Source organism: Taudactylus pleione, unplaced genomic scaffold (genome assembly GCF_031769625.1).
Source record: "Taudactylus pleione unplaced genomic scaffold, aTauple2 ptg001330l, whole genome shotgun sequence".
NCBI classification, from domain to species: Eukaryota; Metazoa; Chordata; class Amphibia; order Anura; family Myobatrachidae; genus Taudactylus; species Taudactylus pleione.
In genome coordinates this window covers 665,227-688,150 of record NW_028285730.1, presented here as the reverse complement: position 1 = coordinate 688,150, position 22,924 = coordinate 665,227, and the positions used below count along the sequence as shown (strand labels likewise).

The window sequence follows — 22,924 nt, the reverse complement described above, 5'->3', positions numbered from 1 at the left end:
CAGCACATCACAACATGTAGGGTGGTGAATGTACACAATGAGTGGAAAATTGGAGGGATGTATACAATGGAAGGGTGAATGTACACAATGAGTGAAGGATGAGGGGATGTACACAATGAGCGGGGGGGGTGAATGTACACAATGAGTGTAGGATGAGGGGATGTACACAGTGAGCGGGGGGGTGAATGTACACAATGAGTGTAGGATGAGGGGATGTACACAATGAGCGGGGGGGGGGTGAATGTACACAATGAGTGAAGGATGAGGGGATGTACACAATGAGCGGGGGGGGTGAATGTACACAATGAGTGGAGGGGGGATGTACACAATGGGGGGGAATGTACAGTACACAATGAGTGGAGGTTGGGGGGGATGTACACAATGAGTGGGGGTGGGGTGAATGTACACAATGAGTGGAGGGGGGATGTACACAATGAGTGGAGGTTGGGGGATGTACACAATGAGTGGAGTTTGGGGGATGTACACAATGGGGGGAATGCACAGTACACAATGAGTGTAGGGGGGATGTACACAATGGGGGATGTACACAATGAGTGGAGGGGGGTGTACACAATGAGTGGGGGGGTGAATGTACACAATGAGTGGAGGGGGGTGTACACAATGAGTGGAGGATGGGATGGATGTACACAATGAGTGGAGGGGGATGTACACAATGAGTGGAGGATGGGATGGATGTACACAATGGTGGATGTACATAATGAGTGAAGGGGGGGTGAATGTACACAATGAGTGGAGGGGGATGAATGTACACAATGGGCGGGAATGTACAGTACACAGTAAGGGGAGGTTGAGGGGGATGTACACAATGAGTGGGGGGTGAATGTACTCAATGAGTGGAGGGGGGGATGTACACAATGAGTGGGGAGAAGTACACAGTGAGTGGAGGGGGGATATACACAATGGGGGGGAATGTACAGTACACAATGAGTGGAGGGGGGTGTACACAATGAGTGGAGGGGGGATGTACACAATGAGTGGGGGGGTGAATGTACACAATGAGTGGAGGGGGGATGTACACAATGGGGGGAATGCACAGTACACAATGAGTGGAGGGAGGATGTACATAATGAATGGAGGGGGGATGTACACAATGAGTGGAGATTGGGGGATGTACACAATGAGGGGAATGCACAGTACACAATGAGTGTAGGGGGGATGTACACAATGGGGGATGTACACAATGAGTGGAGGTTGGGGGATGTAGACAATGGGGGGAATGCACAGCACACAATGAGTGGAGGGGGGACGTACACAATGGGGGGTTGTACACAATGAGTGGAGGATGGGGGAGTGTACACAATGGAGCTCATTCATACCCACTCGCTAGATGCGTTCGCTCACTGGCGAAAAGGGGCCAGATATTCAAATTCCTCAATCACACTGCGTGGCGTAAGGACACCCTCTATGTCCTAGCGAGCTACGGCAGTGAGCGCTCACTAGTGTATAAAGACGCCCCCTTTCCCCTCGCAACACACGTCATGTCCTGGATTTGTATGATTAATCGGTAACATCGAGAGACATCGGAACTGCTCGCAGCCATTGAGGTAGCCTTACCCCGCCGCAAGCACAGCGATCAGTGCTGGCTGAAATACATGCAGGTGACGAGTACAATGACACTACTTTGTTAATTATGCACACCCATTAAACAGCGTTTTTGGCGGCCTGACACGCCTCCGTTCGCACATCCACTCCCATGTTCACTGTCACTCAAAGCAGTGACCTGATAGTGGCTTACGAGCAACCATAATCAGATCGCAATGACTGGCTTGTGCACGCGCACTGCGAATTATACGCATGCGCAGACGAGCGAAAATCGCTCAGAGAGAGCGCAACTTAGAGACCGGGTCTGAAACAGGTCCATTGAGTGGGGGAATATACGCGAGTGGAGAGGCCACCTGTCCTCATCAGGCCTTCAGGAGGAGGTTGAGCGTTGGGGTTGGCTGGGGGGATGGGGTGATTTGGGAATTATTATGGTTATTACCATGAAGTCTGTGCTTTGGTTTATTAGAGGAAATAGCTCTGTGTGTCCCCTGCAGAGGTCACTCCGCCCTCATCCAACATGGCCGCCTCGGTCTCCCCCCCATGCAGCATAGAGCTCTGCGACAGCCGCCATGTTTTCGGAGCCCATGCTGCCCTGTCAGCCAGCGTCTATCTAACGCACCACGGCATCGATAGTGCAGGCGGAAGTGACGTATGTCAGGCGACAAGCTAGTACTTCCTTTTGCTGTGGAGGTCAGAGAATGCCGGGCTGGGGCTGCACGATGCTGGGTGAGAGGGGACGGGTGTGTGCGGGATGCATGAGTCTCCGGGGCCCCAGTAGTGCTGGGTTTGGGTCTCCTTCCCCCCCCTGGGCCCCAGTAGTGCTGGGTGTGGGGTCTCCCTCCCTGAGCCCCAGTAATACGGGGTGTTGGGTGTCTCCCCCCCTCTTAGCCCCAGTAGTGTAGGGTGTCGAGGTCTCCTCCCCCACCCCTGGGCCCCAGTAATGTGGCATATAGAGGTATACTCCCACAACCCTGTGTCCCTGTAGTGCTGGGTGTGGGGTCTCCCTCCCTGAGCCCCAGTAATACGGGGTGTTGGGTCTCCCCCCCCCCCCCCCCCCCCCTTGGCCCCAGTAGTGTAAGGTGTCGAGGTCCCCTCCCCAACCTGGGTCCCAGTAGTGCGGCATATTGAGGTATCCTCCCCCACCCCCTTGGGCCCCAGTGGTGTGCAATTTCAGGTTCCCCTACCCACTGGGCCCAGTAATGTGGGGTGTCTGGTTCTCCTTCCCCCCCCCCACTAGGCCCCAGTAGTGTAGGGTGTCGAGGTCTCCTCCCTGGGCCCCAGTAGTGCGGCATATAGAGGTATACTCCCACACACCCCTGGGGCCCAGTAGTGCGGCATATAGAGGTATACTCCCACACCCCCCTGGGGCCCAGTAGTGCGGCATATAGAGGAATACTCCCACACCCCCCTGGGCCCCAGTAGTGTGCAGTTTCAGGTTCCCCTTCCCCCTGGGCCCAGTAGTACTGAGTGTAGAGTCTTAAACCCCCCCCCCCCCAGGCCCCAGTAGTGTGGAGTGTTGGTTTCTCCTTTCTGATATGGGCCCCATTAGTGTAGGGTGTCGAGGTCTCCTTCCCAACCTGGGCCCCAGTAGTGTAGGGTATCGAGGTCTCCTTCCCAACCTGGGCCCCAGTAGTGTAGGGTGTTGAGGTCTCCTTCCCCACCCCTGGGCCCCAGTAGTGCAGCATACAGAGGTATACTCCCACACCCCCCTGAGCCCCAGTAGTGTGCGGTTTCAGGTTCACCTTTTCCCTGGGCCCATTAGTACTGAGTGTAGTCTTAGCTCCCCCCCCCAGGCCCCAGTAGTGTGGAGTGTTGGGTTCTCCTTTCTGATATGGGCCCCAGTAGTGTAGGGTGTCGAGGTCTCCTTCCCAACCTGGGCCCCAGTAGTGTAGGGTTTCGAGGTCTCCTTCCCAACCTGGGCCCTAGTAGTGCTGGGTTTCGGGTCTTCCTCCCCCATCTGGGCCCCAGTAGTGCGCAATGTCGGGCGTCTCTTCTCATCCTCTAGGCCCCAGTAGTGCTGGGTGTTGAGATCTCTTTCCCTTGGAACCCTGGTATTGCTGGTTGTCGGGGTCTCCTATCCCTCCTCTGGGCCCCAGTAGATCGGGTGTCGGGGTCTCCTCTCCCGCTGTGCCCCAGTAGTGTGAGATGTTGGGGTCTCCTCGCCCCAGTAATGCTGAGTGTCGGGGGTCTCTTCCTCCTTGTGTATACCTATATATTTAGCCGGGATATGCACAAGAATTTAGCGACCTTTGTGGTGCTAGTGTATTGATGTGATGCATTCCTGTGTGTGTTATTTAGCCGTTGTTCTTACAGAGATGCTGAAGTGACCATTCTGCCACCCTGGCTCATGACTTGGTTTGCACAGTGCGGAAAAGATGGCGGCGCGTCTAATCCAGCGCTTTTCTCGAGTGCTCGCGTTATCTGCATCCTTCCAGCCCCAGTCTAGCTCTGCCCTTTCAGAATGTGCTCGAGTGTGCCACCAAACTCCGTCCGCGCCCACTCGGACGGCCCTGCACACCTCCACCCTCTGCCGGCATGTGGACAGTCTCCCTGCATTGGAGCAGAGTTTCGCCGTTTCGGAAGACAAAGAGTTCATCGCCATGATAAATTCTGCATCGGGTGTGGAGGAATTGTTACGGATTTCCACCGGTCGAGATCTCACCTGTTATAAAGCTACTCTGATAATCCAGCAGATCTCTAAAATGCACATTGCCAACAGAAGCCGGCTGTCTGATGACAAAAGGTTCCAGAAGCTTCTGAATGTTGTAAACAAGCAGGTAAGATGGTGTAAAGAGAGCGTTTTACATGTTTAGCGTTGATTATTGTTGTCATGCCTGGCTCTCCCCGTCTGCTCCTGCAGCAGAGTTCTCCACCTTCCAGTGATTTTCATTTATTACATTTATTGGCCCCCTGCAATTCTACGGCTTTGTTTCTGATGTATTCATGCTTTTCAGTCACGTGTGTTTATCATCAGGCAGACTTGTTTATTTTCGTTGCTCATTGATATGACACAACTAAAGGTGCCCACACACATAGCGTTATTTTACCCGATCTGGCCGATTCCGACGCATTGGAACGACAGATCGTGTAAAATATGCCGAAATCGTGAGTCCCCACTCGCGATCATGATTGCGATGCGCGTCCCCGCTGGTCGCACATCGCATCGTCAGATCTGCCGTGCTGTAGGGCAGATCTGACAATCTAGGATACAATACACAGTGAAAAGTCTGCATGCAGGAGAGATCGTTTGAAGATTGGACACCAAATTGTGTGCATATCGCGTGCAGAGCTGCCGGGGAGAGTTTCAAGGGAAATCGTACATAAATCGTACACATCAGCTGATCGTGAGTATATCGGTATGTGTGTGGGCACCTTTACTCTGCTTGATGATATAAATATATGCTTGTGAAGCACAGAAGAAACAAGAAGTGAATCTTCTAAATCCCTGGTCTCGTACATACAGATCCTGGCACCTGAGCAGGACTGGGATGGTGGAAATAACCATTCAATTGGTTGACTCGGGTCTAGTAAAAGCATTTTTCCTGATTCCTCCAACTTTTCCAGATCCGCTCTATCTGGAACAGGAAGCTGGTGTCCCTGCTGCGGAGCCTGTACATGATCGGCCTGGATGAAGAGAACTGGTACCTTCGTTCTGTAGAGACTGAGGTCCAGTGGCGTCTCCGGAGGTTTAACATCGAAACATTGGCGCAGTTAGCAAGTTTTCTCGTTCCTTTTGCCGAATCCAAGGTCCAGAAAGAACTGGTTCTCGATCTGTTAAAGAATGTGGAGTTGAGATGGACTGAAATAAAGGATACCAGGACGTTGGTGACGCTTATAACCAGATTGAGCTCTATGTCCAAGACTCTCCTGGAAAGGCTTGAAGATAAGGTACAGTAGCATCCATTCCCTAGGGAGCGTAATGCTGTGTTGTACCGTACTCAAAAGAAGAGGGTCTGGTGACTTGGTGTTTGGAATGTACTCAGAAGACTACAGTAAGGATTAACTTGAGGAGGGGGATATATATAGAAGTAGCTTTGGTACATTGGGGACAGGACAGCCTGACGGACCTAAATAATGAGCAGGGTGTTTTTGAAAAACATTCTTGGCATAGGGATGGAAGAATAATACAGTATGAAGATTTATAGATCTGATTTCTTACAGCCCCCTATGGAAGAACCATACAGGGCTGTAAGGAATCGTTCACCATCACTGAGCTGTCTGGTATCCTCATAGCTTTTGCACATCTAAATCCAGCCCAGCAAGCAGGAGGAATTCTTCAGCCTAGTAAGTATCCGGCCTAAAGGTCATTTTAACTGACCGTCTATATATGAAAGGGTTAATGTTCTGCAGCCTCGTCAAATTCAGTCCCGCCCATTAATGGCGGTCACTGGCCAATGGGCTGCAACACAATACCTGTAGGTCATGGGCTTCACTTTCTCTTTGGTAGAATGTGAGGATATAATTGCACTACAGAAACATGCTACATTCTTAATGACATTGTCTGGTATTTTGTCGTTAGTTCTTGTATGCGAGAACTGGAGTTGTCTCATTATCTGCTTTGTCATATTTTCAGTCCATTCCAGACTGGGCCACGTCCCAGTGATAACGTGTGATGCCCCAAATGAGGTCACCGGTATCCCTAGGCCACGCCCCAGTGATAACGTGTGATGCCACAAATGAGGTCACTTGTATCCATAGGCCACGCCCCAGTGATAACGTGTGATGCCCCAAATGAGGTTACCTGTATCCATAGGCCACGTCCCAGTGATATCGTGTGATGCCCCAAATGAGGTTACCTGTATCCATAGGCCACGTCCCAGTGATAACGTGTGATGCCCCAAATGAGGTCACCTGTATCCATAGGCAACGCCTCAGTGATAACATGTAATACACCAAATGAGGTCACCGGTATCACTAGGTGATGCCTCAGTGATAACATGTGATGCCCCAAATGAGGTCACTTGTATCAATAGGCCACGCCCCAGTGATGACGTGAGATGCCCCAAATAAGGTCACCTGTATCCCTAGGCCACGCCCCAGTGATGACATGTGATGCCCCAATGAGGTCACCTGTATCCCTAGGCCCCGGTCCAGTGATAATGTGTGAAGCCCCAAATGAGGTCACCTGTATCCACGCCGCAGTGACGACCTGCCGTGAATCATGACCCCTGTATTCCTAGGATGACAGAAGAGGTCCTGGGTGAGGCAAAGTGAGTCTGGGGAATAGAAGATTGTGAGCTCAGTTGGCCAGGCCCACCTTTATGTATGTCACCTTGATCCCCCTCAGTTTGCAGCATTGTGAAATATGTTGTAAATACAGCAGGATCTTCCCTGAATGGCGAGCTTATTGCCCCCATCATAGGACTAGATAAAGAGGCTATGTTTACGGTGCAGCCGCTTTTGTACACCAATGCTTCTCTGTGGGTTGGAGTTGAAAATTCAAAGCGCCGTTAACATTCAGTGTAATGCCCGGTGTGCTGTACGCTGAATGTAAGCGCCGCTTTAAGTTTCCAGCACCCACCTGCCGAGAAGCGTCAGGTCAGTAAATATAGCCCAAAGTCCTATAATAAGAATAAATGTACCCCTTAATATTTATGTAAGAAAACAATAAAAATATCAGCAATGTGATGAGTCCCCTTTGAAGCTGGTCTATAAGCCTGGCTGGTCTATAAGCCTAGTCTGTATGGCTGGTCTATAAGCCTGGTCTGTATGGCTGGTCTATAAGCCTGGTCCGTATGGCTGGTCCTGTATGGCTGGTCCTATAAGCCTGGTCTGTATGGGCTGGTCTGTATGGGCTGGTCTGTATGGGCTGGTCTGTATGGGCTGGTCTATAAGCCTGGTCTGTATGGGCTGGTCTGTATGGGCTGGTCTGTATGGGCTGGTCTGTATGGGCTGGTCTATAAGCCTGGTCTGTATGGGCTGGTCTGTATGGGCTGGTCTATAAGCCTGGTCTGTATGGGCTGGTCTATAAGCCTGGTCTGTATGGGCTGGTCTATAAGCCTGGTCTGTATGGGCTGGTCTATAAGCCTGGTCTGTATGGGCTGGTCTATAAGCCTGGTCTGTATGGGCTGGTCTATAAGCCTGGTCTGTATGGGCTGGTCTATAAGCCTGGTCTGTATGGGCTGGTCTATAAGCCTGGTCTGTATGGGCTGGTCTATAAGCCTGGTCTGTATGGGCTGGTCTATAAGCCTGGTCTGTATGGGCTGGTCTATAAGCCTGGTCTGTATGGGCTGGTCTATAAGCCTGGTCTGTATGGGCTGGTCTATAAGCCTGGTCTGTATGGGCTGGTCTATAAGCCTGGTCTGTATGGGCTGGTCTATAAGCCTGGTCTGTATGGGCTGGTCTATAAGCCTGGTCTGTATGGGCTGGTCTATAAGCCTGGTCTGTATGGGCTGGTCTATAAGCCTGGTCTGTATGGGCTGGTCTATAAGCCTGGTCTGTATGGGCTGGTCTATAAGCCTGGTCTGTATGGGCTGGTCTATAAGCCTGGTCTGTATGGGCTGGTCTATAAGCCTGGTCTGTATGGGCTGGTCTATAAGCCTGGTCTGTATGGGCTGGTCTATAAGCCTGGTCTGTATGGGCTGGTCTATAAGCCTGGTCTGTATGGGCTGGTCTATAAGCCTGGTCTGTATGGGCTGGTCTATAAGCCTGGTCTGTATGGGCTGGTCTATAAGCCTGGTCTGTATGGGCTGGTCTATAAGCCTGGTCTGTATGGGCTGGTCTATAAGCCTGGTCTGTATGGGCTGGTCTATAAGCCTGGTCTGTATGGGCTGGTCTATAAGCCTGGTCTGTATGGGCTGGTCTATAAGCCTGGTCTGTATGGGCTGGTCTATAAGCCTGGTCTGTATGGGCTGGTCTATAAGCCTGGTCTGTATGGGCTGGTCTATAAGCCTGGTCTGTATGGGCTGGTCTATAAGCCTGGTCTGTATGGGCTGGTCTATAAGCCTGGTCTGTATGGGCTGGTCTATAAGCCTGGTCTGTATGGGCTGGTCTATAAGCCTGGTCTGTATGGGCTGGTCTATAAGCCTGGTCTGTATGGGCTGGTCTATAAGCCTGGTCTGTATGGGCTGGTCTATAAGCCTGGTCTGTATGGGCTGGTCTATAAGCCTGGTCTGTATGGGCTGGTCTATAAGCCTGGTCTGTATGGGCTGGTCTGTATGGGCTGGTCTATAAGCCTGGTCTGTATGGGCTGGTCTGTATGGCTGGTCTGTATGGCTGCTGTAATCCCATCCTGTGCACTTTCCTTTTAGATCCTAGAATTTGCAGAAATCTTTACCCCCGAGGAGACGCGGAGTGTGATCATGGCCTTGGCAGCACAGAACCTGCGCTCTCTGCCCATACTGAGGGCACTGTCCTTCCACCTGGTGCAGCACAGCAAAGAGTTGTGCCCCTCGGTGATATTAGACCTGGTGTTTACTTACGGTAAGACAATGACAGTAACGGGTAATATTCTGTACGGCCTCACTAATGGCCGCCCCATTTTTCCTCCTCACATGTCGGTGTAACTTGTTTCCTAATTTACTGCTGTTGGCATTGGTGTGATATGTTCCTGACCCGTTACAGGAAGACCTGCGCCCGCGCACACATTGTCGTGTCACTGATCGTTCAATGAACACTATAAATGAACAATACAATGTTGTGTATAATCTGCGTGTTTTCCTGGCGTGCAGCAATGCTCGGCTTCCATCAGCCGCAAGTCTTTCAGAAGATGGTGTCCGACCTTCTGCCCACAGTCCCGGAACTCAGCTCCAAGGACATCAGTCGCTGCATGAGATCCTTTGCCACCCTCAGGTTTTCCAGCCTCCCGCTGTGCGAAGCCGTTGCTCAGGTAGGGGCCCGATGATCGGGGGGGGGGTGGAGGGGGGCCACAAGTTGTCTTACTAGTCGCAGCCTCGTCAAATTCAGCAACGCCCGCTCAGTGGTGTCTGCTGGCCCAAAGGGCTGCAGCAGTATCTGGTGCCCATGGGCCCTGATTTCTTCTCATGGAAGTTGGGGATAAATTGTGCAACCAACATCTCTGCTGTATGTAATTCACTGCGTCACTATATATGTAAAGGAGAATTCCGGCACGAGATATATGGTGGTGCACTTTACAGGGTGGTGAATTTCATTTGTTACCTAGAAGGCTGTAAGATAGTCCAAACCGGTGAAGCTCAATGCTGCTACATGCCATCTTCAGCATTTAAAACTAAATGTGCCTAAATAAGAATATTGGCCGCCTTTCATCCCCTTCACATTTAAAGTGCATAAGTAATATTCCTATTTTGTAATGCATTATTCCCTCTCCCCAGGTCTGCATAGACCGTAAGGAATCGTTCAACATCACTCAGCTCTCTGGTATCCTCATAGCTTTTGCTCATCTAAACTTCCAGCCCAGCAAGCAGGAGGAATTCTTCAGCATAGTAAGTATCAGGCCTGGAGGTCATTTTCACTGACCGTCTATGTATGAAAGGGTTAATGTTCTGCAGCCTCGTCAAATTCAGTCCCGCCCATTAAATGGTGGCCACTGGCCAATGGGCTGCAACACAAAACCTGTAGGTCATGGGCTTCACTTTCTTTGGGTAGAATGTGAGGATATAATTGCACTACAGACAGGTGCTATAGTCTGAGGCACCTTTATCCCAGGGTCGGGTATCATGACATTAGTTCTTGTATGCAAAAAAAGATATACAGATATAATAATTTTTTTTTTTCCCCTTCACGAACTGCTGTTCTAGGTGCACCAGCGCCTGAGCGCGGAGATTGACTCCTTGAGCCCAAATTATCTTCTAGACGTGGTGTACTCCTTGTGTATTCTGCAGCACGTGACCCCGACTCATATTCAGAAGTTGCTGGAGCCGCAGGTTTCCGCGCAGATCCTAGGTATGTTTGTGTGTCTGGAGACCATATCTCTGCGTGAAAGCGTTTAATGTTCTGCAGCCTCGTCAAATTCGGTCCCGCCCACTACGTGGCGGTCACCGGCCAATGGGCTGCGACAGAAAACCTGTAGGTCATGGGCTTCGCGTTCTCATGGGTAGAATGTGAGGATATAATTGCACTACAGACAGGTGTGTAGTCAGAGGCATCTTCAGTACAGGGTCGGGTATTACGACATTAGTAAATGTATGAAAAAAGTCATTTTTTCTTTTTTTTTTTTTTTTTCTTGGGTTCACGGTCTCTTTAAAACCTTATAAATACCTAAAGGCAGTGATTAGAGGAAGTACTAACTGTACATGAATCTGCTGTCCTGAATAGTCGGCGAGCTGCTCTGTGGTGTACACTGAAAACCATCCATGTCTCGCTGATTGCCTTATTTCAGAGGAGGTCTGTCTAGCCTCCCCTCCCCCAAGTCACTGACTCTGATCAATAGACTACGCTGCATACAGTATTGTGTATTACTGGACTCTTCTTCCCCCTCCAGCATTTTATATCACACGGGACGCCATTGCCGTCCTCATAAAGCTGTCTGCCGGCCCTGTAATCGGGATGTGTCCGTCGTCTGTATAAGCAGATGCCTCCTCCGATGGACCTATGGTGATTTCGGGGTCTGATAATCTCTCCATCTTGTGCTGTGTGTTCTTCTCCTTGTAGGTGACGGTTCTTCCAAGTCATATAACTTGTCCTACCGCAAATTAATGCAAATAAGTGCTACGGCCCAGCTGGAGGTTCCGGACTATCAGGGACCCAGTCTCACCCCCGACGTGAAGCAGTCAGAGACTAATAGCAGACCCCTGTCTCGTCTGGAGAGTGACGTGCAGAGCGTGTTGCGAGAGGTGTTCCCTGAGGAGGAGACCTGTCACTACAACAGTCACTCTGTGTACGGCTGGAATATTGGTGAGGAGCATGTGTGTAGCCCTGTACGTTAACCTGGGTTCTGCCTCCGTTGTTTTTTAGATTAAAAATATAGAATGTCTGTTGTTACCTGTCTTCACGGCCAGCTGGTTTCTCGAGTCCTATATATTATGTGAACTTTCTTGTATGATAAGGGTTGATGTTCTGCAGCCTCGTCAAATTCAGTCCCGCCCATTAAATGGCGGTCACGGGCCAATGGGCTGCAACAAAAAACCTGTAGGTCATGGGCTTCACTTTCTCTTGGGTAGAATGTGAGGATATAATTGCACTACAGACATGTGGTTAAAATTCAGTAACATTCTTGAGCAGAGGGGACAGATCTGGTCTCGATCATCTCGTTCTGTCTGTTCTCTAGTGACCAGCCAGCGGGAGGGGGAGAGTCTGTTCTCTAGTGACCAGCCAGCGGGAGGGGGAGAGTCTGTTCTCTAGTGACCAGCCAGCGGGAGGGGGAGAGTCTGTTCTCTAGTGACCAGCCAGCGGGAGGGGGAGGGTCTGTTCTCTAGTGACCAGCCAGCGGGAGGGGGAGGGTCTGGTCTCTAGTGACCAGCCATTGGGAGAGGGAGAGTCTGTTCTCTAGTGACCAGCCAGCGGGAGGGGGAGAGTCTGTTCTCTAGTGACCAGCCAGCGGGAGGGAGAGAGTCTGTTCTCTAGTGACCAGCCAGCGGGAGGGGGAGAGTCTGTTCTCTAGTGACCAGCCAGCGGGAGGGGGAGGGTCTGTTCTCTAGTGACCAGCCAGCGGGAGGGGGAGGGTCTGTTCTCTAGTGACCAGCCAGCGGGAGGGGGAGAGTCTGTTCTCTAGTGACCAGCCAGCGGGAGGGGGAGGGTCTGTTCTCTAGTGACCAGCCAGCGGGAGGGGGAGGGTCTGTTCTCTAGTGACCAGCCAGCGGGAGGGGGAGGGTCTGTTCTCTAGTGACCAGCCAGCGGGAGGGGGAGGGTCTGTTCTCTAGTGACCAGCCAGCGGGAGGGGGAGAGTCTGTTCTCTAGTGACCAGCCAGCGGGAGGGGGAGGGTCTGTTCTCTAGTGACCAGCCAGCGGGAGGGGGAGGGTCTGTTCTCTAGTGACCAGCCAGCGGGAGGGGGAGGGTCTGGTCTCTAGTGACCAGCCAGCGGGAGGGGGAGGGTCTGTTCTCTAGTAGCCAGCGGGAGGGGGAGGGTCTGGTCTCTAGTGACCAGCCAGCGGGAGGGGGAGGGTCTGTTCTCTAGTGACCAGCCAGCGGGAGGGGGAGGGTCTGTTCTCTAGTGACCAGCCAGCGGGAGGGGGAGGGTCTGTTCTCTAGTGACCAGCCAGCGGGAGGGGGAGGGTCTGTTCTCTAGTGACCAGCCAGCGGGAGGGGGAGGGTCTGTTCTCTAGTGACCAGCCAGCGGGAGGGGGAGGGTCTGTTCTCTAGTGACCAGGGAGGGGGAGGGTCTGTTCTCTAGTGACCAGCCAGCGGGAGGGGGAGAGTCTGTTCTCTAGTGACCAGCCAGCGGGAGGGGGAGGGTCTGTTCTCTAGTGACCAGCCAGCGGGAGGGGGAGAGTCTGTTCTCTAGTGACCAGCCAGCGGGAGGGGGAGAGTCTGTTCTCTAGTGACCAGCCAGCGGGAGGGGGAGGGTCTGTTCTCTAGTGACCAGCCAGCGGGAGGGGGAGGGTCTGTTCTCTAGTGACCAGCCAGCGGGAGGGGGAGGGTCTGTTCTCTAGTGACCAGCCAGCGGGAGGGGGAGGGTCTGTTCTCTAGTGACCAGCCAGCGGGAGGGGGAGGGTCTGTTCTCTAGTGACCAGCCAGCGGGAGGGGGAGGGTCTGTTCTCTAGTGACCAGCCAGCGGGAGGGGGAGGGTCTGTTCTCTAGTGACCAGCCAGCGGGAGGGGGAGGGTCTGTTCTCTAGTGACCAGCCAGCGGGAGGGGGAGGGTCTGTTCTCTAGTGACCAGCCAGCGGGAGGGGGAGGGTCTGTTCTCTAGTGACCAGCCAGCGGGAGGGGGAGGGTCTGTTCTCTAGTGACCAGCCAGCGGGAGAATCTGTTCTCTAGTGACTAGCCAGCGGGAGGGGGAGGGTCTGTTCTCTAGTGACCAGCCAGCGGGAGGGGGAGAGTCTGTTCTCTAGTGACCAGCCAGGGGGAGAGTCTGTACTTTATTGCACAGTACATAGGAAGGCTTTGTGCTGCCTGGCGTTAGTGCTTACAGCATTGTGTTCTCATTGTTCTCTAAGGGCCTGATTCAGAGCCGGACGCTCTGACCAGAGCGCTCGCTCTGAATCAGGGCCCTCCTCCATGAAAATGGAGCGGCCTCCTGGCCGCTCGCATAGCTGTGGGTGACCACCCACAGCTTATCCGAGCGGCCAAAAAGATGGAGACCATCGCGACCATCGGACTTGCGACGGAGACCATGCGGTAGAGTCTCCCTGCCATAAGCCCTGGTGTGATTTTGGCTCTATCAGAGCCAAAATCACTCCCACTGACATCACTAGTGATGTCAGTGGGGCCGGCTTCAGATGGTAGGCGTTCCCATGGGAACGCCTCCATCTGGCAGGCACGCCCACCAAAGGGGGCGTGCTGTCAATCTACATCGTCAGCACGCCCCCTTTGGTGCAAGACCCGGAGCGATGGAAAGCCCGTCGCTCCCCGGGTCTCGCGCATGCGCACGACGGAGCTCCCTCCGTCGTGCGCATGCGCAGTGGGGAACATCGACTCGCTTGCGAGCGTACTGCCCCTCGCGAGCGGGAGTGAATGACCCCCTAAGTCCTCAGTGGATAAAACCCAATGGCTGAAGCCTGTCCCTGGTGTTGGACTCTGATACTCGGTAATCTCTTATCCATCAACTTTATGTTGTAAATATCAGTTCACATTTATTTTCGATTTTTCTATTCACCGATGTAAATGTTCTGTTTTCTTTTTTTTGTTTTGTTTTTTGTAAGATGGTGAATTTGTTCTAGATTTGGAAAATAAACCTTTAGTGCTGAGAGATTTAGCGAATCCGCACATTCCGCACTCTAAAGGGACAAATCCGTTACCGGAGGGAGCGAAAAGGTACGAAAACACGGTAACTATCCCGCACCCGTGTAACTGTCCTCTTCATACATATAGCTAGTCACTATCCCGCACCCGTGTAACTGTCCTCTTCATACATAAAGCTAGTGACTATCCCGCACCCGTGTAACTGTGCTCTTCATACATACAGCTAGTAACTATCCCGCACCCGTGTAACTGTGCTCTTCATACATATAGCTAGTAACTATCCCGCACCCGTGTAACTGTGCTCTTCATACATAAAGCTAGTAACTATCCCGCACCTGTGTAACTGTCCTCTTCATACATACAGCTAGTAACTATCCCTCACCCGTGTAACTGTCCTCTTCATACATACAGCTAGTAACTATCCCTCACCCGTGTAACTGTCCTCTTCATACATATAGCTAGTCACTATCCTGCACCCGTGTAACTGTCCTCTTCATACATACAGCTAGTCACTATCCTGCACCCGTGTAACTGTCCTCTTCATACATATAGCTAGTGACTATCCCGCACCCGTGTAACTGTCCTCTTCATACATATAGCTAGTAACTATCCCTCACCCGTGTAACTGTCCTCTTCATACATATAGCTAGTAACTATCCCGCTCCCGTGTAACTGTCCTCTTCATACATACAGCTAGTCACTATCCCGCACCCGTGTAACTGTCCTCTTCATACATACAGCTAGTCACTATCCTGCTCCCGTGTAACTGTCCTCTTCATACATACAGCTAGTCACTATCCCGCACCCGTGTAACTGTCCTCTTCATACATACAGCTAGTCACTATGCTGCACCCGTGTAACTGTCCTCTTCATACATACAGCTAGTAACTATCCCTCACCCGTGTAACTGTCCTCTTCATACATATAGCTAGTAACTATCCTGCTCCCGTGTAACTGTCCTCTTCTTACATACAGCTAGTAACTATCCTGCTCCCGTGTAACTGTCCTCTTCATACATACAGCTAGTAACTATCCCCCACCCGTGTAACTGTCCTCTTCATACATAAAGCTAGTAACTATCCCCCACCCGTGTAACTGTCCTCTTCATACATATAGCTAGTCACTATCCCGCACCCGTGTAACTGTCCTCTTCATACATAAAGCTAGTGACTATCCTGCTCCCGTGTAACTGTCCTCTTCATACATACAGCTAGTAACTATCCTGCACCCGTGTAACTGTCCTCTTCATACATAAAGCTAGTAACTATCCCTCACCCGTGTAACTGTCCTCTTCATACATACAGCTAGTAACTATCCTGCACCCGTGTAACTGTCCTCTTCATACATAAAGCTAGTGACTATCCCGCACCCGTGTAACTGTGCTCTTCATACATACAGCTAGTAACTATCCCGCACCCGTGTAACTGTCCTCTTCATACATAAAGCTAGTAACTATCCTGCACCTGTGTAACTGTCCTCTTCATACATACAGCTAGTAACTATCCCTCACCCGTGTAACTGTCCTCTTCATACATACAGCTAGTAACTATCCCTCACCCGTGTAACTGTCCTCTTCATACATATAGCTAGTCACTATCCTGCACCCGTGTAACTGTCCTCTTCATACATACAGCTAGTCACTATCCTGCACCCGTGTAACTGTCCTCTTCATACATATAGCTAGTGACTATCCCGCACCCGTGTAACTGTCCTCTTCATACATATAGCTAGTAACTATCCCTCACCCGTGTAACTGTCCTCTTCATACATATAGCTAGTAACTATCCCGCTCCCGTGTAACTGTCCTCTTCATACATACAGCTAGTCACTATCCCGCACCCGTGTAACTGTCCTCTTCATACATACAGCTAGTCACTATCCTGCTCCCGTGTAACTGTCCTCTTCATACATACAGCTAGTCACTATCCCGCACCCGTGTAACTGTCCTCTTCATACATGCAGCTAGTCACTATGCTGCACCCGTGTAACTGTCCTCTTCATACATACAGCTAGTAACTATCCCTCACCCGTGTAACTGTCCTCTTCATACATATAGCTAGTAACTATCCTGCTCCCGTGTAACTGTCCTCTTCTTACATACAGCTAGTAACTATCCTGCTCCCGTGTAACTGTCCTCTTCATACATACAGCTAGTAACTATCCCCCACCCGTGTAACTGTCCTCTTCATACATAAAGCTAGTAACTATCCCCCACCCGTGTAACTGTCCTCTTCATACATATAGCTAGTCACTATCCCGCACCCGTGTAACTGTCCTCTTCATACATACAGCTAGTCACTATCCCGCACCCGTGTAACTGTCCTCTTCATACATAAAGCTAGTGACTATCCTGCTCCCGTGTAACTGTCCTCTTCATACATACAGCTAGTAACTATCCTGCACCCGTGTAACTGTCCTCTTCATACATAAAGCTAGTAACTATCCCTCACCCGTGTAACTGTCCTCTTCATACATATAGCTAGTAACTATCCTGCTCCCGTGTAACTATCCTCTTCATACATACAGCTAGTAACTATCCTGCTCCCGTGTAACTGTCCTCTTCATACATACAGCTAGTAACTATCCCCCACCCGTGTAACTGTCCTCTTCATACATAAAGCTAGTAACTATCCCCCACCCGTGTAACTGTCCTCTTCATACATACAGCTAGTCACTATCCCGCACCCGTGTAACTGTCCTCTTCATACATACAGCTAGTAACTATCCTGCTCCCGTGTAACTGTCCTCTTCATACATACAGCTAGTAACTATCCCCCACCCGTGTAACTGTCCTCTTCATACATAAAGCTAGTAACTATCCTGCTCCCGTGTAACTGTCCTCTTCATACATATAGCTAGTCACTATCCCGCACCCGTGTAACTGTCCTCTTCATACATACAGCTAGTGACTATCCCGCACCCGTGTAACTGTCCTCTTCATACATAAAGCTAGTAACTATCCCGCACCCGTGTAACTGTCCTCTTCATACATATAGCTAGTCACTATCCCGCACCCGTGTAACTGTCCTCTTCATACATACAGCTAGTAACTATCCCGCACCCGTGTAACTGTCCTCTTCATACATACAGCTAGTGACTATCCCGCACCCGTGTAACTGTCCTCTTCATACATAAAGCTAGTAACTATCCCCCACCCGTGTAACTGTCCTCTTCATACATAAAGCTAGTAACTATCCTGCTCCCGTGTAACTGTCCTCTTCATACATATAGCTAGTCACTATCCCGCACCCGTGTAACTGTCCTCTTCATACATACAGCTAGTCACTATCCCGCACCCGTGTAACTGTCTTCTTCATACATAAAGCTAGTAACTATCCTGCTCCCGTGTAACTGTCCTCTTCATACATACAGCTAGTAACTATCCTGCACCCGTGTAACTGTCCTCTTCACATGCTAAGCTAGAAACACTCCTGCAGCCTCTCATCGGACGATATAGGGGTTTAGTGACTATTTCCTCTCCTGTAGACGGATTTACGTCCTGCAGACAGACGGAAAGTTTTTTATATATTTTTTTTTGAAGCCCGAGCTGTAAAGCTGTGCTGGGGGCGGAGGGGGGGATTGGGATTTTGAGCCCGCTCCAAATGGATTAGGGCCCCGTTTCAAAATGCCCTATTGAGGAGAAAAAAAAAATTAAACTTTGGGGTCCCCCTTTGTAAAAGTATGAGGGGGGCCCATTGATCTCCCCGATTACCGGAGCCAAAAGGCCCTTTTAAGGGACAAGGGTCTTCAAGTTTTACTCCGCTACAAGGCTCAGGCAGACCCCTTTCTCCTCGGGATTGCCCGTAACTTCCCCAGGAGAGCGCTTCATAAGATGGGGTGGTGTGCATGTGACATGATATCCTAGCACTGTAACACGCACACCTGTGCACACGCCCTATTGGGGTTACAGCAATGAATATGTGCCGTTAGTCGTCTCATTGGCATTATAGTAACCTGCTTTCTGCTTTCGTACTGAATTGGGAGACGGATCCAGCCTCATGGTTCTTCCTCTTGCCAGGTTTGCCGTTAAGAGCTGGGGATTGTCCAATTATAACTTGCGATCTAAGGAGCTGGTGGGCTGGTCCGAAATGTGCCGACGTCACCTGCAGGCTGCCGGATTCTTGCTGGTAGAGGTGAGTGTGGGGGCAGTGTGGCATGCACGGCAGTAATATACATACATACTCCATACCAGAGTTAGGCAACGTCCGGCATGCCAGCTGCTGTGGAACTACACATCCCAGCATGCTCTGCAATAGTTTTGCTGTTAATGCATGCTAAAACTGACTGGTCATGCTGAGGTTTGTAGTTCTACAGCAACTGGAGTGCCAGGTGTTGCCTACCCCTGTTCCATGCTACAGAGTCGTTACATTCTAAGGGGGTGATTCAATTAATGGCTCGGAAGCATCGCAAACAGCAATATTGCTGCTAGTCTTTCCTCGCCGCTGCGCCAGAAGACTCGCAGTATTGAGAAAACAGTAATAGGCGCAGACAAAAATCATAGCCTCATAGACTGATCACTGTCTCCCTCTGCTGGTGAGTAATGTCTCTGCACTTTGGCGTTGCTGCTCTCATGACCTTTCTGGTCTCCCCCTGCTGCTGTTGCGATCACCCTGACTCATGTTCTCCGCCCCTCTGTGAACCCCCCCTGCAGGTGCCTTTTTACGAGTGGCAGGAGCTGAAGTCTCAGTGGCAGAAATCGTCCTTCCTGAAGGAGCAGATTAAGAAAGCGGCAGCAGCTGACGAAATGTCCTTTTGAGGCCAGCGCTGCAGTGTCGAGCAGAGGAGTCTTGTATATATTTTAAATTGAGATGTGTGACTGAAGGCAAATGATCACAGATAAAGCGGAATATAAAGCCTGTCACTGCTGGTACTTGTGGTGTTTGTCTTCTCCGGAGTTCTCATTTACATATTTCACTGCGCTGTACAGAGAATGTCACCATCCCATTGGCCCCTGCCCTACCAGCGGGCTACTGGGAGCCCGTGCAAGCGGACACAGTACGTACAAACTCCACACACTGTGCCTTGCTTGCAATCTGACTCATGGCCTTAGCCCTGGGGAGCAGCAATGTTAACCACTGTACCACAGTGTTGTCAATGCTCAGTTACACTGCATCTTTTGGTACATTTATTCATAAGGATCGATCCTATTGGTCGAATTGTCGTGGCACAGGCGTGGAAACAGCGGCAATGGCACCGCACCTCGCCCCCCTCGTGGCTTTATCTCCTCCCCCCCCCCCCCCCCCCCCCCCCCCCCCCCCCACAGACTAAATTTTTTGTATGAAGCTCTGAACAAAAATCAGTGGTTCTGAGATATGTTGCCCAGAGCTACCAAAGATTCTGGCTATTATCTTCTAGAACAGGGGGTGGGCAAGATAGCACCCCCCAGCTGTTGTATAACTACACATCCCAGCATGTCCTGTCACACTTTTGCCAGATAGCCTTGCTAAAACATTTGCAGGGCAATATGGGATGTGTAGTTCAACAATAGCTGAAGGACTGCTTATTGCCCACCCCAGTTCTAGAGGGTGCTAGGTAAATGTTAAGTAGACTCTGGTTGCTATGGCATTTTCCTATTGGAGTGAGGACAGAGGGGTGGGGGGGGGGTAGTCTGACACCCTGTATTATTATGTATGCTTGTACCGCCTTGTGGTTCCTACTCTCTGTAACCTGGTGGTGCTGACCCCTCCTTACTGGTGGTGCTGACCCCTCCTTACTGGTGGTGCTGACCCCTCCTTACTGGTGGTGCTGACCCCTCCTTACTGGTGGTGCTGACCCCTCCTTACTGGTGTTACTCACCCACTCAGTGCACTGGTTGTAGGGGAGTAATCGCTTCCAACACTGGTCTCCTTCCCCAGCACCTGGAACTGCTGACTTGTGGGTGTTCTGTAGCTGCTGCAGCGCCTCTTTCCCGGTTATATGGCTGGATCCTCCTGAGCGTCTGCTTAGGATCAGGACTGCAGGGTAGAAGGCAGAGAGTACACTCCAGACGCTGGGTTCTATGCAGGACAGATGGGGGAACGGATTAGAGGGTTCACTCTTCTCTGTAAGTAGGGTTTCAGCAGATATATGCAGACAGGAACAGAGCAGGATCTTTAGTTGTGCTTAGTGCTAAATAGCGAAGTGTTTACACGTCAGGGAGGATTATAATATATCTAGAAGCCGCTTCAGCCCCTGCTACTGTATAACCTTTATACAAAATGCAAGTTGTTTAATCAGTTGCTAGATGTAAATCGGTGCTGTTACAGGAGGCAAAACACACACACACACACAAAAACAACACGTACACACACACACACGTACACACACACGTACACACACACACACACACGTACACACACACACACACGTACACACACACACACACGTACACACACACACACGTACACACACACACACACGTACACACACACACACGTACACACACACACACACGTACACACACACACACACACACGTACACACACACACGTACACACACACACACACACGTACACACACACACACACGTACGTACACACACACACGTACACGTACGTACACACACACACACGTACACGTACGTACACACACACACACGTACACGTACGTACACACGTACACGTACGTACACACGTACACGTACGTACACACGTACACGTACGTACACACGTACACGTACGTACACACGTACACGTACGTACACACACACAAAAAAAAAAAAACCACGTTCTCACCCCTTGGCTAAATTTTCCTACTGTCAAATCTGAAGTGGGAAATGGACCCGGATTGGGTGCAGGTGAGTCCTTGTGAGCATGATCCTGATATAGGACTGAGGCTGGACGCGGGGGATACTTGTTCATGAAGGTCTCCACATTTGCTGGATGATGCGGAGGACAGAGATCACAGGGAAAAGGGAACTAAGCCCCACCGGGTATTCAGAGCGCAGCTTCGGAGATGATGAGGTATGGGGAACCTGGTACCGGTGCTGAGTGGGAACGCTGGTGGAGGAGACTGTAATGTAGCCCAGGTAGCGGTAGATTACCAGTACTGAGAAGAGCAGAGCACCGGCACTATGAACTGGGGCTGGCAGCAAACAAATTCTCCAACTGAGCCCTGCACCTGGGGCACTGGGCCCTGCACCTGGGGCACTGGAGGTAAATGAGACCAGGAGCACAGAGAACAAGCACGCAGACTAGCTGTGTTATCCAAGATGGCGATGCCCGGTACCCGGCAGTGTTTGCACAGACTCCCAGCCTTGGCAGCTCCAACATGCCAGAGACCCAGCGCTGCCTCTCGGGGACCTTCCCGCACACCGTGCTTACCGCCAGCAGCGCTGCCAGAGTGCCCGGACAGGTAAGTCCTGGACCCCCCGCGGTCCTCCAGAGTGGCCCGTGACAATAACAGCAGATTGCGCCAGCATGACCATGCCCTGCCCACATCACTAGAAAACTCGGGAGCAGGCCCGATTAACAGTGGGGCGGATGGGACTACTGCTCCAAGCCTCCACATAAACATAGACATGACAGCATGATGATACCCAGCTGCCCCCACCGCCGGCCACAAATCCTAAGTATACAAATCATATTTCAAAATGATGTACATTTTCCTATTCTTATACTTAGGGAGACTTTGGGGCTGATAGTGTGGGGGGTGCAGGGGTGTACACGCCCACACGGCACTGGCCACACCCACACAGCACTTGGTCAGACCCACACAGCACTGGCCACACCCACAGCACTTGGTCACACCCACACAGCACTTTGTCACACCTGCACAGCACTGGCCACACCCACACAGCACTTGGTTACACCTCACAACAGGCCCTTGCTCATTTTCAGCCCCAGGACTATGTGGCCCTTAATCCTCAGGAGCAGGGTAGACAAGTCCGGCATAACGAGCACTAAAGCCTTAATCTATCTTTTCTACTTCAGGGTCCATAGGGGGTCCACAGGGTTGACCTTGGGGTTATAGCTGGAACAGGATCCATGGGCACCACACAGTTAAGCTTTTAGCTCCCAGGATGCACTTGGGTCCTCTATACCCCGCCCCCGAGCCACAGGCACCTCAGTGTAAGCTGGTGCCCGGCCGGAGTCGGTCACCGCGCAGGGGGGCTGCAGGAGCAGCCCCCAGAAGCTTTTTTATTTATTTATTTATTTTAGTTTCTTTTACTACAGACGGCAGCGACGGGCTGTCTGTACAGACGCCCACGCTGCCGCTCTGATCCCCGACTGGCGCCGCGACGCCAGTACTGATCTGGGGAACGCGGCGGGAGGGCAGAGTCCGTACTAGCCGGACTCTCTCTACCTCCCAGGACTGCTGCCGGAGTCGCCTGGGATGCAGGCGAGCCGCGCGTCGCTGGCTAGCGGCGGCGCGCGGAATGCCTTAAATGCAGTCCTTTAGCCTCCGGTCCTGGGGACAGACCGGAGGCTGCTGGCAGTGGCGGCGGGCCCCCCCCATAACCCGTGGGACCACTAGACCACCAGGGATAAAGGGGCAAGCGGGAAGCCAGCATCCCTAGGGTTATGGCCAGCCAGGGGAGGAAGCCTTCCCTGTCAGCGGCTCCTCCCCTCAGCTCAGCGCGCCTTTCAGCACGCAGTCTGGCGTCGCTGAGCTGCAGACTCTT

At 51.5% G+C, this 22,924-nt stretch overlaps 1 protein-coding gene and 5 non-coding genes across 7 annotated transcripts; all 6 read left to right on the top strand.

Moving 5' to 3' along the window:
• Positions 1-2,188: 2,188 nt before the first annotated feature.
• Positions 2,189-19,183, top strand: FASTKD4 (FASTK mitochondrial RNA regulator 4). 2 transcript variants are annotated; one of them, XM_088463192.1, is made up of 11 exons: positions 2,189-2,289; positions 3,877-4,340; positions 5,128-5,451; positions 8,814-8,985; positions 9,234-9,391; positions 9,855-9,965; positions 10,281-10,425; positions 11,134-11,376; positions 14,283-14,394; positions 18,341-18,455; positions 18,974-19,183. In XM_088463192.1, exons 2-11 carry the CDS (start codon positions 3,939-3,941, stop codon positions 19,076-19,078), a joined length of 1,887 nt encoding a protein of 628 aa, XP_088319318.1. In that variant the 5' UTR covers positions 2,189-2,289; positions 3,877-3,938; the 3' UTR covers positions 19,079-19,183. The 2 variants fall into 2 exon arrangements, with proteins under 2 accessions (XP_088319318.1, XP_088319319.1); XM_088463193.1 differs by lacking the exon at positions 18,974-19,183 and having other exon boundaries at positions 14,283-14,407; positions 18,341-18,449.
• On the top strand, positions 5,909-6,042 carry LOC148443129 (small nucleolar RNA SNORA5). Its single transcript, XR_015875742.1, has one exon. It is a non-coding gene; the product is annotated as a small nucleolar RNA SNORA5 (small nucleolar RNA).
• Positions 9,449-9,580, top strand: LOC148443128 (small nucleolar RNA SNORA5). The gene has a single exon (XR_015875735.1). It is a non-coding gene; the product is annotated as a small nucleolar RNA SNORA5 (small nucleolar RNA).
• Positions 10,027-10,160, top strand: LOC148443127 (small nucleolar RNA SNORA5). Its single transcript, XR_015875744.1, has one exon. It is a non-coding gene; the product is annotated as a small nucleolar RNA SNORA5 (small nucleolar RNA).
• Positions 10,478-10,612, top strand: LOC148443126 (small nucleolar RNA SNORA5). The gene has a single exon (XR_015875745.1). It is a non-coding gene; the product is annotated as a small nucleolar RNA SNORA5 (small nucleolar RNA).
• Positions 11,540-11,674, top strand: LOC148443125 (small nucleolar RNA SNORA5). Its single transcript, XR_015875743.1, has one exon. It is a non-coding gene; the product is annotated as a small nucleolar RNA SNORA5 (small nucleolar RNA).
• Positions 19,184-22,924: the final 3,741 nt, after the last annotated feature.

What these genes read in the sequence shown, in the direction of transcription:
- FASTKD4 (XM_088463192.1), top strand. Translation starts at nt 3,939, where the DNA reads ATGGCGGCGCGTCTAATCCAGCGCTTTTCTCGAGTGCTCGCGTTATCT. An exon ending in TGAATGTTGTAAACAAGCAG is followed by an intron (nt 4,341 to 5,127) that starts GTAAGATGGTGT and finishes CAACTTTTCCAG; the next exon opens with ATCCGCTCTATCTGGAACAG. An exon ending in TGTGCGAAGCCGTTGCTCAG is followed by an intron (nt 9,392 to 9,854) that starts GTAGGGGCCCGA and finishes CCCTCTCCCCAG; the next exon opens with GTCTGCATAGACCGTAAGGA.